We start from the raw sequence: 15623 nt of genomic DNA, 5'->3' as shown, positions 1-15623 counted from the left end.
TTTTGAAAAAAATAAATTTTTTGATGAAAAACAAAATTTTTATGAAAAATGTCAGGATTTAAGAAAAAAACGTCCGAATTTTGATGAAAAAAACGTCAGAATTTTAATGAAATCAAGTCAGAATTTTAAAGAAAAAGTCAGAATTTTGAAGAGAAAAGTAAGAATTTGGAAGGCAAAAAGTTCAAAAAATTTTGAAGAAAATGTCCGAAAGTATTTTTTGATGAAAAAGACAATTTTGAGGAAAAATAACTCAGAATCTTGAGGGAAAAAGTCAGAATTTTGAAGAAAAAAGTCAGAATTTTGATCAATGGGACAATTTTGAGAAAAATTGGGAGATGTGAAATATCTTCACGGATCTACAACCAAGACAGAACTCTTCGAAAACCAAAAAAACACTTCTTTCTTCAACATAAAAGGCATTGAAGTCAAATGGAAATGAATATTCGTAAATATAAAAACAAGATTTATTGCTGAAAACATACATGGTGCATCAAAAACAACTGCAGTCATAACAGATGTGGAAAACCCCCTGGCAATTTCTCTCCAATGATTCATAACTTTATGTACACTTTGAAGTAAATTTGAACACAAAAACATAAATTATGTCATTTGTTTATGTCATTTCCACATTGAAGCTCAGTTTATTCATTTATACACTTTTATATAAATTTTAATATTTTCTGAAATACAGGACAAGACTGCACGAGCATTACAAACGCATAAATCTTTTTTTTCCAAGTGACCCCGTAGAAACATTTGGGCTAAAGCTGTTTTATCTTTTACCTGAAATATATCAAAATATGTGATCCCTGGTATACAAATTGCATTTCACACCATATACATATATGAACAAAAGTTTAATACTGTGCAAACTGCAACTGCTAATAATCCCTTAGGGCCAGCAGAAGGTCGATTCTACATGTCTGTGTGTACTTTTATTTTACATAGCCCAAATGTACAATCAAAGTATGATTTGCACCTCTCTGTACACAAATGACCAATGACATGACATGCAAGTATTGGGAACAATTTTTACTTTCTCATCTCAAAAGCCCGAGCATACACAGAATATTCAGTAACGATCCCTTTGATAAATAATATCATACAAGTTATTACACTTTGGGAGCCAGCTTCCCAACATTTTCTCTGTGATTACTGTATATTCAACATTTTGGTTCACTTAAACTCCTGCGTTCTTTTGTCTGTTATACAGAATTTAAGATCAATGTTACAAATGAACTCAATGGAGGTTGGTAACACCTAAAAGTCCTGTACAGGTTCGTACCTGGGAGAGTAGGCAGAGTTCAAACAGACAGACCCATGTAACATGAAAGTGTCCATGGTAACATGAAAGAAAGGCCCACCACCCTTCAAGGCCTAGTCAGGCGTCTTTGTCTTCCTCACAACCAAGGAAGGCATCCTTCCTGGACAGCCTTGCGGGGTCTTACCACTTCCCAGGTATGGGCGTGCCACACTCGTACCAGCCTACGTAAGTAACGTGTGACTTCCCTCCGATCTCTCCGAAGCTGACAGGTTCCTGTCTCACCGCTCTATAAAACCCTGGAACAAAGACACAGAAGATGGATAAGAGTCTACACATCTTAATAACTATGATGGTTATTGGTCATGGCGAAACCAAAATACCTGGCCTGCTTGGTAGCTGGTCAGCAAACATCTGGCTGCCAGTCCGTCCGTCCAGGAAGGAGTCCACAAATTGACAATGGTCCTCACCGTGCCCCGTCTGATCTCCAATGTTGTAGAACTTCCCTACAGAGACGACAGAGGAAGTAGATTGCTGGTTATAAGGGGGGCTGTACTGCTGCCAAGCAACCCCAAAAAATGTTCCTGGCACACTATGTAACTGTTAAGTCTAACGTTGATTAATGGTTGTGTATTGATTACTGATTACGGTTTATTATCAGCTAATTGTACTCAGTCCAGGTCTCGGGCAATTTAAGTCCTTTGGGGTGACTAAAAAGCTTTCAAATGTTCTCTATCAGAACGTTTGTGGTCAGTGTTATGTTTTATGCAATGATTGTGAGAAAGGTTGGTTCTATAAATAAAGTGAGTCCTGATTCATCCCTTGTTTGGTGCTTTTAGTAGTCTCAAAAATGTGTTGATGGACTGGTTACGGATGCCAAGATGAGTGACCTGATACTTTCTGAGATATGACTCAAGATTGGAAACAGTCAAATGAAATTAAGACAGAAAGTTTGAGACAAAGACAAACCTTTGCTACACATACCTCGGACATAAAGTTATGTGTATTTGAACATTCTCAGTTTGATCCCGAGAAAAGCTGTAGACGTATAAAAAAACTGTAAACTGGGTCATACAACCAGTTTTTTGTAGCGCTCCGATCATGTTTTAGCACAGCACTTGATTAAAAATGAACTGAGGAATAATCTCAAGACACTTTTTGTTCTCAGTCCAACCCTGATCAGGTCCTGGTAACAACAGCACCCCCTCCCAGAAAATAGGTCCAATGTCTGTGGTTATTACTGTTGTATGTTTTTCCCATGTCATCTTGCTATTTGTCACTGTGTGTCACGTTTGACAAAAATAATTTGCCATCCGGAGATTAATAAAGTCATCTGACCTAATTTTCAAATTTACCATAACTATGCTAAAGTCAACCTAACCCATTTTGGGTCTAAAAAACAGTCAAACCAGCTTGTTAGCAACTTTGTCTACACAGTAGTAAACCTAAAAATTCTGTAACAGGGTTAGTTTAGCAGCATTACTTCCAATGAAAGCCACTCAATGGTAGGAACTCATTTTGGCTGCTTGTATCTGCACTCTCGTTTGTTCCGTCACTACCCAAAGTTCATGACCATAGGTGAGGGTGGATGTGGATGGAATGAAAAATCAAGACCTTCCAGTTCAGCTCCCTCTGAACCACAACAGTCCGATACAGCGTCAGCAGTACTGCAGACGCCGCACCAACGCACCGGTCCATCTTACAGTCAATTTTCCCATCGCTCATGACCAAGACCCCAAGATACTTGAACTTCTGTCCTCGGGGCAGCAACTCGCTCCAGCTGTAAATTGCTGTGATTCATTTACCCTGAGCAGCTGCAGAGTTCACTGTTGTTTCAATCTGTAATTACCATTGAGAGAGTCGCTCAGGTAGATCTTGTATCTCAGGGAGTTGCAGAGCTGAATGCCAACAAACTTTCGGTACCAGGTTCTCTTGACGTATTGCTTTCCATTGCATTCAGAGTAGGCATCGGATTTAAACGGGAACTGAGTCCAAATGGCATCTTTTCCTGTGAGGAAGAGTTCAGAAGAATTTAGAGGCAAAGGTTCAACATTTTAAATATCTTAACTTTGCGGTTCAACATTTTAAATATCTTAACTTTGCGGGAACATCCTAACAAAAAGAGAAAAGACAACATTTACCTGACACGTGTTCGCTTACTCGTGGATCCGCTGCAAACATGAGAGAAAGACGCAATGACTAACGTCATCAACACAAATTGGAGTCAACACATAGTCATGAGACATGTTGGATTATTGTGCTAGACAAACCCAGACTTGTATCAGAGCCCATTTGGCATTACAATGTTCAGCCCCAACAGGCAGCGCTTTGATTGCACAAGGGCAGGAGGCCAGTTAAGCAAAGCATTCCCCTCTCAATGTTGTCATTGTGAGTTTAGAAAAATTTGGTCGACTCAGGGCCGTACTTCAGCTGCTTTATGATTGGTGTAAATTTAGCTTTGTTCAGGGAGCGCTCCGATCACCAGGTGGATGATATCCATCCATTAGAAATGAGCCTTAGAGGACATCTGGTGAGCTGACAGGACCCTTGAGTCCTAATCAGTCAGTTCCCAGTGCCATGTTGAAATCATTAGACTAACAACTGCCTAAGAGAACCAGTTTCTCAGATTCAAAGCAATCACAGTCTGATAATTAGCAACGTACACAGTGGCATCAACGTGCAACTAATTGGTCTCTTCTGTCAGAGCAAACACGTCTGGGTTTATCAGGAGTTTCCTCTAGTATGACTTTGGTGAACTTGCCTGATTCTGTGCTGAAAGACACGGGATCACTGGAGGGTCCCGGTCCCAGTTCGTTCTTTGGTGTTACTTTAAATTCATAACTGAAAAAAAGGGAATAAAAGGCATGATTCAAACTTTGAGGAGTTTTTTAACTTTCCACTCCAGAACTTGACGGCTAGGAATACACACACACACACACTCATACTCATACTCAAACAGAGATGATGGTTATTCCACGTGCTGCTTTCAGATGTCTTGGCAGAAGTTGGGACAGCAAACCCAGCCCAACCCAACCCAGGGAGGGTTCTTGGTGAGGTTCTGAGACTCCAGATGCTGAGATCTAATTAAAAACCCAGTGACCCCCCCTCCACCCAGATTTCCTCAGTTTTTGTGTTGCTTTGTTTTTTTTCAAACACAATTCACTGCACGGCCTGCAGAAGTACAAGTGAATACACAATACTGTTGAACAGAGCTCACTAACAGCCTCTCAGTGCCATTGAATACTCCTCTGTTGATGAGATGTACAGTGAAGCGTGCTAATGTAATCAGCTGATAGTTGAATCATACAGTGTTTTGTTAAAGGTGCCCTGGAGTTTCCTTGTAAACAAAGTTAATATTTACATTTCATTGTGTGTATCCTCGAGGTCTAACAGACACGATGAATGCAACCTGCATTGTTTACATCCACGTTTAGTAAAAGAATCTTCTTCTTCACTGCCCTTGTTGGCCTCTCTCCCTCTGTGTATGTTTCCTTACTTATCTATGTGAATGGTGGAGTTATGCTTTTGGTTCCAGGTCTTCATGTCTGTCATTTTCATAGTCTTTAGGCCTACACATGATATCTACTGCAAGCTGCACGTCCTGGGAGGGGATCCCTCCTCTTGTTGCTCTGTTTCTTGAGGCGTCTTCCACTATTTCCTCATCCAAATGACGAGTCTAAGAACAGAGGGTGTCGCATGCCGTACAGATTGCTATGCTATCTAAATTAAACTGAGGTTGACAATACTCAGTGACCAACTGGAAGACTGGGGGGGGCGGGAAAAATATTAAGGCAGTGTGTCACCTTTCTTCTTGGTTTGTATGAGTCACGTACCTGCTCTCTGGTTTGAGATTCTCCACAGCTGTGTGTGTCTGGTTGGTTGTCAGTACGGACACCTCATGTCCGTTTGGTCCTTTAGTGGTGGATACAACTTCATACTCTGTCATCAAAGAAGTCTTAGTCAAGTCATAGTCTGCTATAACAGTCTATGCATTGCAAGAACATATTGATGCATCTATAATAATGCATGCTTCATCATTGGTGATGCACAAGGCGACTGGCAAGCCAAGAGTATCTCTGAATAAGCTTATTCTTTGTAGTTACCATACCTGTGGTTTCATTGTCAGACTTCTCCCAGTCAAGGATGACGAAAGACGGGCAGCCCTCTACAGTAACCACGGTGAGGTTGGAGGGAGGCACGCGAGGAGGACCTGTCACGTTCTGATCGTTGCCCTCCTCATCGGGGAAATAAGCGAGGGAGGAGGTGATGGAGCAAGGCTCGTCTGGCTTCTTATCGGTCTTGTAGACCACATGAGGAGCTGCAGACGGGTACGATAAAAGCAGGAGTTACTCACGCTACCCCTTTTTCACCATTTATTCATGCAACAGTGAAGAGTGTTGTTTAAACCTGCGGGGGAGAAGTCTTACCTACAAAGCGCCTCTTGCCCATGATGTCTAATTCTGACGCAGGCAAGTTACTGAATATGGAGGAGTTTTCATTTATGTCAAAACGGCTGACTTAAAAAGGAAACAGGAGAGAGGAGTTAGGGGTTAGTTTGATGTGCCAGCAGTCCCTGGCAGCTCTTTCTGTCCTCGGGTTTTATAGCTCTGGCCCTTGTCAACAACCAGCCAACCCAGCACCTGCTCTGGCCTGCACTTGGTTCTTTGTCTGCCTATTAATATTGAAAATGTTTTCCTTTCTTTCTTTTGCTTAGTACCACACACACCTGCAAGCTACACTGCCAAAAAATCTCCTCCTCAAAAAACCCTTTTTTCATCACATATTTTCTTTTGTTCATTGAGGTACTGGATTTTGCCTGCAGGGTATGAAAGCAGTTATGATAACAAGTCCTAACTTTCATCCTAAAATACATGGAAAGTGATGAAGTCACTCGTACTGTTTACTGCCGGGGCAGAGGTGGTTGTCTGCTGTCTGCGCTCTTGCTTGGGCTTAGCGGTGACCAGAGCGAATGGCTTCAAGATGGACTCCTTGTCTCCTTGTTTCAGGTCCATGGGTTTAGCTGAGGACAGAGAGGAGGAGGAGGAGGAGGAGGAGGAGGAGGAGAGATCAGTTCTTCAACCTTATCATCTGACTCACAGTCATACACAGTTGTGATCCATCTGCTCTGGCCATCTTCACTGAGCAACTCAGTGGCCTTTTCCTGGCTGCTGAAAGATCAGAGATCAGCTTGTTCAGTAATATCTCTCGTGCTCTTAAAAGGCTAAAAAAGGTCTGCCAGGATACATCTGCTGAGACCAAAGATGCCCAGATGCTCAGAACTTTTGCAGTTACTCACACGTTTTGGCTTTGTGCAGAAGGAACAGAGATAGAAATGTGTCACAGAGAGAGTGTGACAGAAAGCTGGGTGACAGATCGCTGAGATGAGCTGTAATGTTACGAATGCTGTTCTGTTCTGCATGCTTTTGTTTGCACAGGATAAGACGGCTGTTCTCAAACTTTAATGGAGGACTTGACCTCATGGAAGAATGTGTAGTAGAACTAATGTTGAATAAATTGGCTTCATGTGGGAATGATAAATAAACAAGGGTACTGTCACGCTTTCAAAGCTTCGAGGAGTGAATTTAGCAAGCTTGGCTTAGCTTAAAAAGATGTGAAATACAAGATGGACAAAAACAAGTGATGCTCGTTGAGGAATTACATCAAAAGGGCTCAAGACAATGACATCCTGGAGAGTTTTCTTAGTTAGTTTGCTTCCCGCTGCTTCCAGTATTTGTGCTGAGCTAAGCAGTTCATCGAGCCAACCGCCCAAAGAAATCCTGAAAACTGGTGGAAAACAGTTTGAACCTCTAACTCAGTGATATATCATTCAAAATCTTTTCAGGAACTATTTTCCAACATATTTAATGTGTTTTGAAAGAATCTCAGAGTTGCCTTTACACAGACTTTAGGTCAAGTTGCTTATTAGGCGTGTTCTTGGGTGAACAGCAGTGTTCAGTGGTCAATACACCCGTTACTGTTGCCCTCACCATGGTCACTTGGTTTGCCCACCAGGTTGGTTCTCTTGTTGTCGGGAAGAGCTGGACGCAGAACTGCAAGGAATTATGGAAAACAAGAATCCAGTTCAGATAATAATCACGTTGAAAAAGCAAAACAGGTCGACACTAAAGAAGAGACACAAAACTGAAAACAAGTGGTGACTGGTTATTTTTTTATAGTGCAATAACAATGAAAGAATGTCGAGTTTAAAGAGCTTTTTTAGCACGGCAGAAGACCGCGGTGATATTTGTGTATTCTAAAATGAGTACACAAACACAGGCAGTAATACAAGCAACAATAAAGCACATAAAGCCAAGCAGATGTGAAATGCTTAAAAGTCACTTTGTGAAGTGCTGCCATGGTCTCTGACTAATGAAAACCATGTCAAGAGTTTAATAACCACGAAACTATAAATCGGCGCTTTAAACACTCACCCTAAATCCCCAGCGGAATAACTGAGGAATTTAAAAATCTTTAGTAAATCTTGAACAGGAAAAGTAGGCAGCAGCTCCAATTTTTTTGATTTTGATTTCCTTCTATGAAAAATTATTTTGGATGTCCAAATTTTCCACAAAATTCCTGCACCACAGAGAAAATAAAATATACATCGAGCCAAGCTTTGTGAGACGAAGACCAGATCAGCTTCCCTCTAAACTGCTTTAATGATACGGGTAAACACAAGGAATTAATTAGCTTTAGTGAACTGTAATCATGAGGAAGAGCGAGGCTTTGTAATGAAAGCATCTCAGCTACAAGCTGTCTACCATGGGAGTTCTGTCATGATTTAATGCTGTTAAAAAAGCATAATCTTCCTAAATCTTTGTTGTGATATCTTAGGAGGAGGTGGAGAAGCTCTGGGAGGCTCGACACATGAAGTTTCCTTCTTGTGTTTCATATCTGAGTTGTTTTGGGGTAATCCATCTTAACTGCTGTGATTTATCCACTCCCTTCGTCATTTCCTTATCTCAGAGATTCATTAATGCTCATTCTGTCAACAAGATTCTGCAAATGTCCAATCGTTGAGGCCAAAACACACTTTTTGTTTTTGTTTAATTTCCCCAGCTCTGGAGCTGACCTTCTGCTGGTCAGCATAAATCAGTGATGTCCCCCCCGGGAAAAAGAGTTGAAGCTATCAAGACAAACTGAAACAACATCTGCCAACAAGTCTCTCTGATTAATACCAAGAATACATCCTTGCGGTGCCTCTGACTCACACATGGTATAACTGACAGCTAATGGCAAACATATGTTTGTACGTAAAGTCAGACAATTTGATGATGGAGTAACTTAGATGCCAGTCTTAAGATATACAAATACAAAACACAGGTACATGAAGTGAAGGACTGACGGCTCAAAAGAGTGAGTCATCATAATGTAATGTGATAAGACGTACATATACATGTAAACAATATGTCTACGGTGTATATACCATGACCTGGACGCTGTTCTACAGTCTCTACAGCGGCTGTGTTTGGTTTGCCGTCACACGTTAAACAGAAAGTAGAGTCTCTGATGTGCCTCAGACTCAGATCTGTGATGTAAAACAGCATCTGTGGAGCGAGAGCTGGTTTCTGTCATTCCTTTTCAAGGCTCAGACCGTGAAAATGCATCCAATCAGTCAAAACAAAGCAAAGATTTACGTCCAGTCCAGAGAAACACTGAATACAGGACACACCTGTAGTCAGTGGTGGATGGCATGGGTATATTCTTCAGTAGTATTTCCATATTATCACTCAACTTCTGCTGCTTGACTTCAGGGAGTAGGGATCATTATGAAATCAACATAAGTTATAGAGAAGGTGCAGATTTTGCAATAAATACTGACCTACAGATGAGTTACTTATTCCTTTACTCCATCCAGGCATGATAACTGGACATCTATGTCATGCCTTTGCCATCCTAGTGAGAACTTCAGAGCGGACTTAGAAGTGGGTATGCAATCATCTTCATAAACCTTTGCATAACCTGCACTAAACCACTGCCTGCAGATGCCAATGTGAAACTAAGCGCTGTAAAACTCTTCTAATTCACACAAACAGCAAACTCTGTACCAGCTCTTGTGTCCGATACAAAACTGCAGCGTGAACTGCGTGTGTGTGTTTTTTTTTAGAAAGGTACTGACTTTAGTTTGTGTTTGGATGTGTGCGTGCAGGGTGGCAGGCAGCAGGACTGTTCTTTTCTGTAGAGCTGCTTCCAGAGAGCCTTATGACTCCTTGAAGACCTCTGAAACCGTCAAAGTTTCCAGAAATAACACACACCAGCTGTGACATGGGACTGAAGCACAACCTCTCTTCACAACTCCACGAACAACAAGGAGTGAGCAAAGAGTGTCACCATTAATACATGTGGTCCAGACGTGGTTTGTATTACAACTTGAGATGGATTCAATTAACTATAATTACCTGAGCCTGCCTGGCAGAATGGAAACAATGTGATTGACCAAAAAAAAATGGGGCAAACCACACTCACCTTTCACAACAAGCAGGCTAAAGCTATGCTCAGACTAATTAAAACCAGTTCCCGATTGCAGGTCCATATGTGCAGTAGACTAAATAATGTGAAGAGGAGAGGACATGTATATGCCCAAATTAGAATTATATATTGCTTCAGTCTCAGTCAAGTAGAAGCTCCTGTAGAATACGTACAACACAGACGATGACCAGACACAACATGTCACGCTGACAGACAAAGCGTGAGAGGATCGTGATGAAAGCGCAGATCAGTGTGACTGTGGGACGGGACATGACAGTGCCTCTTTGGTTAGTGAGTGAGGAACGCTGAAAGTTATCTTGGTTTGTCTTTACCAGGTTTGTCTTTGGACCACCCCACAGGTTTAGGAAGAGCATTGCCCCTATGATGCGCCCCATCGGCTGTTGGAGGGAGAAAAAGGTCTGTTATCAAAGGGTTTGTGTCACTGCTGCAAGCACACCAAAACCAAAGAAAGTCAGAGAGAAAAGAAGTTTTTTTTATCGTCTATTTTTTTTATTTCTTACTGTTGAACGTCAGTGACAATAACGCTGAAGACTTTTATAGATGTTCTGGACTATTTCTCACTCTCTGTTCTTCTGTAACTCTTTGGGGAGAGTGTGGGTATGTTTGAGAGAGAAAGAGATACAGAGTGAGAGAAGGAAAAAGAAAAAGAGAGACTGGCTGTGGCGGCTGTACTGTCTACACAGTGCTTGGCTTGGCATGGTTGGTGTAAAATGTGGTGTGTCCCCTGGCCAGTGCTGTGGCCAGACTTCCCACCTGGGCCAGCGAGAGGGGCCGTAAATCATGTTAACGATCCTGACCCCGAGAGACGCCACTGCTGCTTGTGGTAAAGCTGTGAAATACACACCAAGCACATGTGGCACAGCGAGGAGAACATATGGACCGTACGAGGAGGTGAAAGGGAGAAGATCAAGCAAAAGAAGGAGAAAGGCACAAGCGTTCAAGCGTTCTATTGCGTGATCGTATGCTAAACCGAGAGCCAGGAAATTGTTTGTGTTCTTCTGTAGATGCACAGCTGCGATGAGAGCATGTGAGAGTGCTGACAGGAGAGGATAACCTGAGGTAGCTACTTGGGAAGAGAGAATAAGAGGAAAGGAAGAGAGTTCTCCATTACCCCCAGGTGTGCTGGAGCTGAGAGAGGTGGTGAATGTCTTGGATGGAGGAAAAGGTCGGACACTATTACGAGTGGAATGAGGAGGAACCCGGGGTCGAGGCAGCGTGGTGTTTCTTCCTGCTTGAGGAACTGATGAGCTAATGGGAGAACGAGGAACTTCAGCAACAGATGATCTGATGCCAGTACCTAGATGAGCAGAAAGGCAATTGAGGAGGTTAGGGATGATCCACTTCCAAGCTCGAAAGCTTTACCTAGATGGAATAAATGATAGAGCACATCAGTGAAAAGGAATGTAGAAAAGTGGACAATGAATGAAATGATAAAGAGGCGTAAATGAGATTGAAAGCTAGACAGACTGCTCTGGTTGTGAATGGGCAAGGGTGAGGTGAGTGTGCTGGGCTGGAAAATGGAGGCACACATGGAGGCAGGGATAATGATTGGGTGGGGTGGTGTAGGGTGGTAGGATGGAGGATGGAGATGGGGAAAGCAGTGACATCAACCAATGGTTTGAAGTACAACGGAAAGCACTGGGTTCCACGTGACTTGACGAAAGCAGAAATGGTAATGGGACATGGAACTTGTCATGGTGTTTACCCTGATTGTAACTATCAGCCTTCTCTGTAGCCAGGGCAGGTCTTGGTAGAGGCTTGCCCTCTCCTCGTGGAGTAGGAGCTGTATGAAAGAAAACTCACTATTTATCTAAGATAATATGTATATAATATATTTTGGATTTTTAAAGGGGGCATATGCTGTCATTGTTTGTTAAAATACAATGGCACGACTGCAGGTTTTAAATCAATATAGCTACTAAGGGTAAGAGTGGAATTTATCAACCAGATTGTGACAACAGTATTTATTTGGTTTTCTGGTTTAAAAACTCAATAGGAAAAACAAACTTTCAATCAATATGCCCCTTTTAAAATGTAATAATTTTTGATATTGTCTTAATACTTGATGGTGTGGATTGCTGATGGGAAAAAGTAGGTCTTTACCCGTAGGGAAAGCCTGCCTTGGGGTGACCTTGGTGGGATCAGAGTAGGTCCTGGTCTGAGATTGAAGCCCAGGTTGAGGTTGTGGTTGGGGCCTAGATGGAGGTTGTGACTGCTGACTCTTTGAGTGGGGTTGCTTTTGGTCTTTTGCTGGGGGCTTCGGCTTTGGCTGCTTTTTTGGATGTTTTGGCTGCTTATTTTGTTTGTTGTTGTTTTGTTTGTTGTTGTTTTGTTTGTTGTTTTGTTTGTTGTTGTTTTGTTTGTTGTTGTTTTGTTTGTTGTTGTTTTTTTGTTGATTAACAGTTTTCTGAGGTTGAGGTTGTGTCTCGTGCTTGGGTTTGAATTCATGTATATTTGGTTTAGGTGTTGTTTGGGCCTTAGATTGCTGCATAGTGGTGAGTTGTGGCTGTGGATTGATTTTCAGTTGAGGTTGTGTTTGGGTTGGTGGCTGAGTTGTAGAGTGTGGTTGGGTTTGAGGCCGGATGTGAATCTTTGGTAGTGTTTGTTGGGTCTGAGGTATGTGCTGAAGTGTTGGTTGAGGTGTATGACGATGTGCAACAGCTGTGGCCCAGGGAGTTGATTGAACTTTACGCTGGGCCTCAGTCTTTAGATACAGCTGTGTTTGAGGTTGGGTCTGGAATTTGGGCTGGAATGTTGGTTGAGGCTGTGGTTCAGCCTGGGTTGTGGTTTGAGGTTGTAATTGAGGTTCAGTGTGAAATATAGGCTGGGTTAATGGTTGGAGCAGGGTCTGGGGTATGGGCTTGGATGTCAGTGTGGGCTGAGATTGCATATATAGTATGGGCTGAGATGTTGATTGGGGTTGGGTCTGGGATTGGGTCTGGAGTATGGGCTTGAATCTTGGCTGAGGTTGAGGCGGTTGGGTATGGCGTTTAGCTTGGAATGTTGGTTGGGGTTGTGGTTGGGTCTGGAGTATGGACTGGGATGTGGGTTGGGGTTCTGGTTGGGACTGGAGTCTGGGCTGGGATGTTGATTGGGGTTGTGGTTCTGGTTGGATCTGGAATCTGGGCTGGGATGTTGATTGGGTTTGTGGTTCTGGTTGAGTCTGGAGTCTGGGCTGGGATGTTGGTTGGGGTCGGGGTTGTGGTTGGGTCTTGAGCCTGGGTCGGGATGTTTGTTGGGATTGGGTCTGGAGTACTGCCTGGGATGTTGGTTGGGGTTCTGGTTGGGTCTGGAGTATGGTCTGGGATTTTGATTGGGTTTGTGGTTCTGGTTGAGTCTGGAGTCTGGGCTGGGATGTTGGTTGGGGTCGGGGTTGTGGTTGGGTCTCAAGTCTGGGCCGGGATGTTTGTTGGGGTTGGGTCTGGAGTACTGCCTGGGATGTTGGTTGGGGTTGGGGATCTGGTTGGGTCTGGAGTAAGGTCTGGGATGTTGGTTGGGTCTGGAGTAAGGTCTGGGATGTTGGTTGGGGTTGTGGTTGGGTATGGGGTGTGGACTGGAATGTTGACTGAGGTTGTGGATGAGTTTGGAAAAGGGGTTGGGGTTGGGTTGGATGAGGTTGAGGCTTTGGTTTAGGTTTTTTGGTTAGGGGCTTTGGTTGTGGTCGATACTGCGGCTGGAGCTTGAGGTTTGGTTGGGATTGGGGCTTTTGTTTTGGTTGACTCAGAGATTGCCCTCCATGCTTATCCACATTTGTCTGGGGGACTGGCACAGACGCCATGGTGGCTGTAATGTGTAGTGGAGGATGAAGTTTAGGAGTTATTGGGACCTCCAGGAAAGGAGGCAAGATAGATCTGGAGTGGTCTTGCTCTTGTCCCCCTGAGTTGTGTGAGAAAGAGAAAATATGGCCATGAAGCCACAACTGTGCTGGAAAATATAATTTCAAATAGAATATTCTATAGGTAAGGTTATTTTACAAAATCAAATAAAACAAAATCTCTTTTTATTGTCTAGAAAAATATGAAAGCAAGACACAAAAGCAGTTAAGGAGCAGCTGAAATTTAGATCAGCAGAAGTGCCAACAGCTACTGGCCCGAGATTTCACAGAGCTAATCTTGGACTGAAGCACAGGTTACACAATAACTTCTACCTGGCACTAATCTGATAGAGGGGGTCTAATTTCAAAGGCAGACAGACCATATGGAGGTATTTGGAATGTAACAGCCGTGTTACTACAGACAGATTCAGCTACCACGGCCAGGATGCCTGTGAGCGACAGCCATCCAAATCCATTGGCTGTGCCTCTAACAGGCTATGACACACAAGGGTTTAATAGTTACTGATTGATGACTTGCTGTAGGATTTTGATGGTCCATTCTAAATTGATTGTTCAATCTGATCAGATTCTCACCTCAGAGGAAAAGAGGAAAATAAGAAAGAGAGAAAAAACAAGGGAAGACAAAGCAAACATTCCTTTAGTACTCAACTTTAAGGCCATGTATGTTTAAAATACTGGGTTGTTGGCTAAGTCAGTGGAAATAACCAACCAACCAAGAACAGTGATCACAAAATTGGACAAATGATTATTTCCTGGAATTGTTTCCCATATATTAAAAGAAATGGAAACTATAGCTGTGCCACAATGCAGGGACTGAATCCTCCAAAGGTGGAAAATACCAAATGGCTTTCATGTTCCCTAAACTTAGAGTTTCACTTCAACAGGTGATGATGTATCAGATGTATCCAGACCCTGAATTGGGACATAGCATTTGTATGACTAAACTCTAGCATTATTTAAAAAGAATTAAGGTTACTTGCCAATATAATGGAAGGTAAATGTTGGAGACACATAATGACAGGATAATACCAAGAAAAGAGTACAAGAAAAGGAAGATTAAAAAGTCTGCTCAAGTTCCTGTTGAAGAGAGAGAGAGAAATGTCTGGTGCATGCAGTTCTGTCATGCAAGACTGAACACCATCGCCTGCGCTGCATTAAAAGCAAAAGCCTTGAATTTGTAATCAGCAAAACTGGTGATGAATAATCATACTGTAAATAATAAAACAAAGTAGTGAAAGTGCACAAAATATGAAATTATATATCGTGTCATTGACTGATGCAAGACTGGAGAAACGACAGACAATGAAAATTAAGAAAAACTGTCTATACATTTGAGATATGACAGTATTCTCATTCTCAGTATATTTGACTTACCTAACAGGTTTTTTTTCAATTTGAGTCATGACCCATGATCAAATCATTATATATGTAGATTATATCTTGCAAATCAGTCACTGTAGAAATAACTGACACACACAATAAAATCTTAAAACCTTGAAAAATCCCTGCAAGCTTTGTTGTTTTGCTAAAATGCCATGCAGACAAGGCCACCTACCTTACCCTTATTACAAACAGCTGACACCATTGGTTTCCACAGGGAGGGTCCAGTACTGTACTCACTCAGAGCATGCCACTCTGTCTCATGCAGCTAATTACAAAGGACACTGTAAAGCATCTTCAGCCTCTCAATGTACAGTCTGCCAAGTCTATGAGTACGTGCCGTCGAAACGAGAGCCATGAAGCTTTTTCAAAAAAAGAACCATGATTCACTGTTTACCGATTGGCTGTTTGGTGACCACAGGCTGTTTGGGTCCAGGGGTCGACAGAGATTCCTGTTTAGTAGTTGTAGTTGCAGTAGTTGTGGTAGTTGTAGTAGTTGTAGTGGTAGTAGTAGTAGTGGTTGGAGCTGAGAAATATAGTGTGCATTAGTAGATCTTAGAGAAATGTATGTCCTGTAGAATGTATAAAAAATGGGGTATGTACAGTAAACAAGTAGCTACGAAGTGCAGGACAGTGACAGAAATGTCAGATCGAATG

At 42.4% G+C, this 15623-nt stretch overlaps 1 protein-coding gene across 6 annotated transcripts in view; it reads right to left on the bottom strand.

Annotated features, from left to right (window-relative positions):
• Positions 1 to 440: 440 nt before the first annotated feature.
• The window catches only part of abi3bpa (ABI family, member 3 (NESH) binding protein a), a 29079-nt gene continuing 13896 nt past the window's right edge, over positions 441 to 15623 (bottom strand). For 2 of the 6 annotated variants that reach the window (XM_019257418.2, XM_027291262.1), the window contains 12 exons: positions 10863 to 11048; positions 10063 to 10128; positions 7249 to 7311; positions 6159 to 6281; positions 5689 to 5778; positions 5370 to 5579; positions 5095 to 5200; positions 4023 to 4102; positions 3403 to 3432; positions 3111 to 3269; positions 1645 to 1767; positions 441 to 1560 (listed from right to left, as the gene is read on the bottom strand). In XM_019257418.2, coding sequence (XP_019112963.2) covers positions 1445 to 1560; positions 1645 to 1767; positions 3111 to 3269; positions 3403 to 3432; positions 4023 to 4102; positions 5095 to 5200; positions 5370 to 5579; positions 5689 to 5778; positions 6159 to 6281; positions 7249 to 7311; positions 10063 to 10128; positions 10863 to 11048 — 1352 coding nt within the window. In that variant the 3' untranslated portion in view covers positions 441 to 1444. Of the gene's footprint in view, positions 1561 to 1644; positions 1768 to 3110; positions 3270 to 3402; positions 3433 to 4022; positions 4103 to 5094; positions 5201 to 5369; positions 5580 to 5688; positions 5779 to 6158; positions 6282 to 7248; positions 7312 to 10062; positions 10129 to 10862; positions 11049 to 11456; positions 11535 to 11854; positions 13628 to 15363; positions 15493 to 15623 lie in introns of all 6 variants that reach the window. The other 4 variants (XM_027291261.1, XM_019257415.2, XM_019257416.2 and 1 more) reach the window with 4 other exon arrangements.

The sequence above is a fragment of the Larimichthys crocea genome, chromosome XVIII (assembly GCF_000972845.2).
Source record: "Larimichthys crocea isolate SSNF chromosome XVIII, L_crocea_2.0, whole genome shotgun sequence".
Taxonomy (NCBI): domain Eukaryota; kingdom Metazoa; phylum Chordata; class Actinopteri; family Sciaenidae; genus Larimichthys; species Larimichthys crocea.
This window is presented reverse-complemented; position numbering and strand designations above follow the sequence as displayed.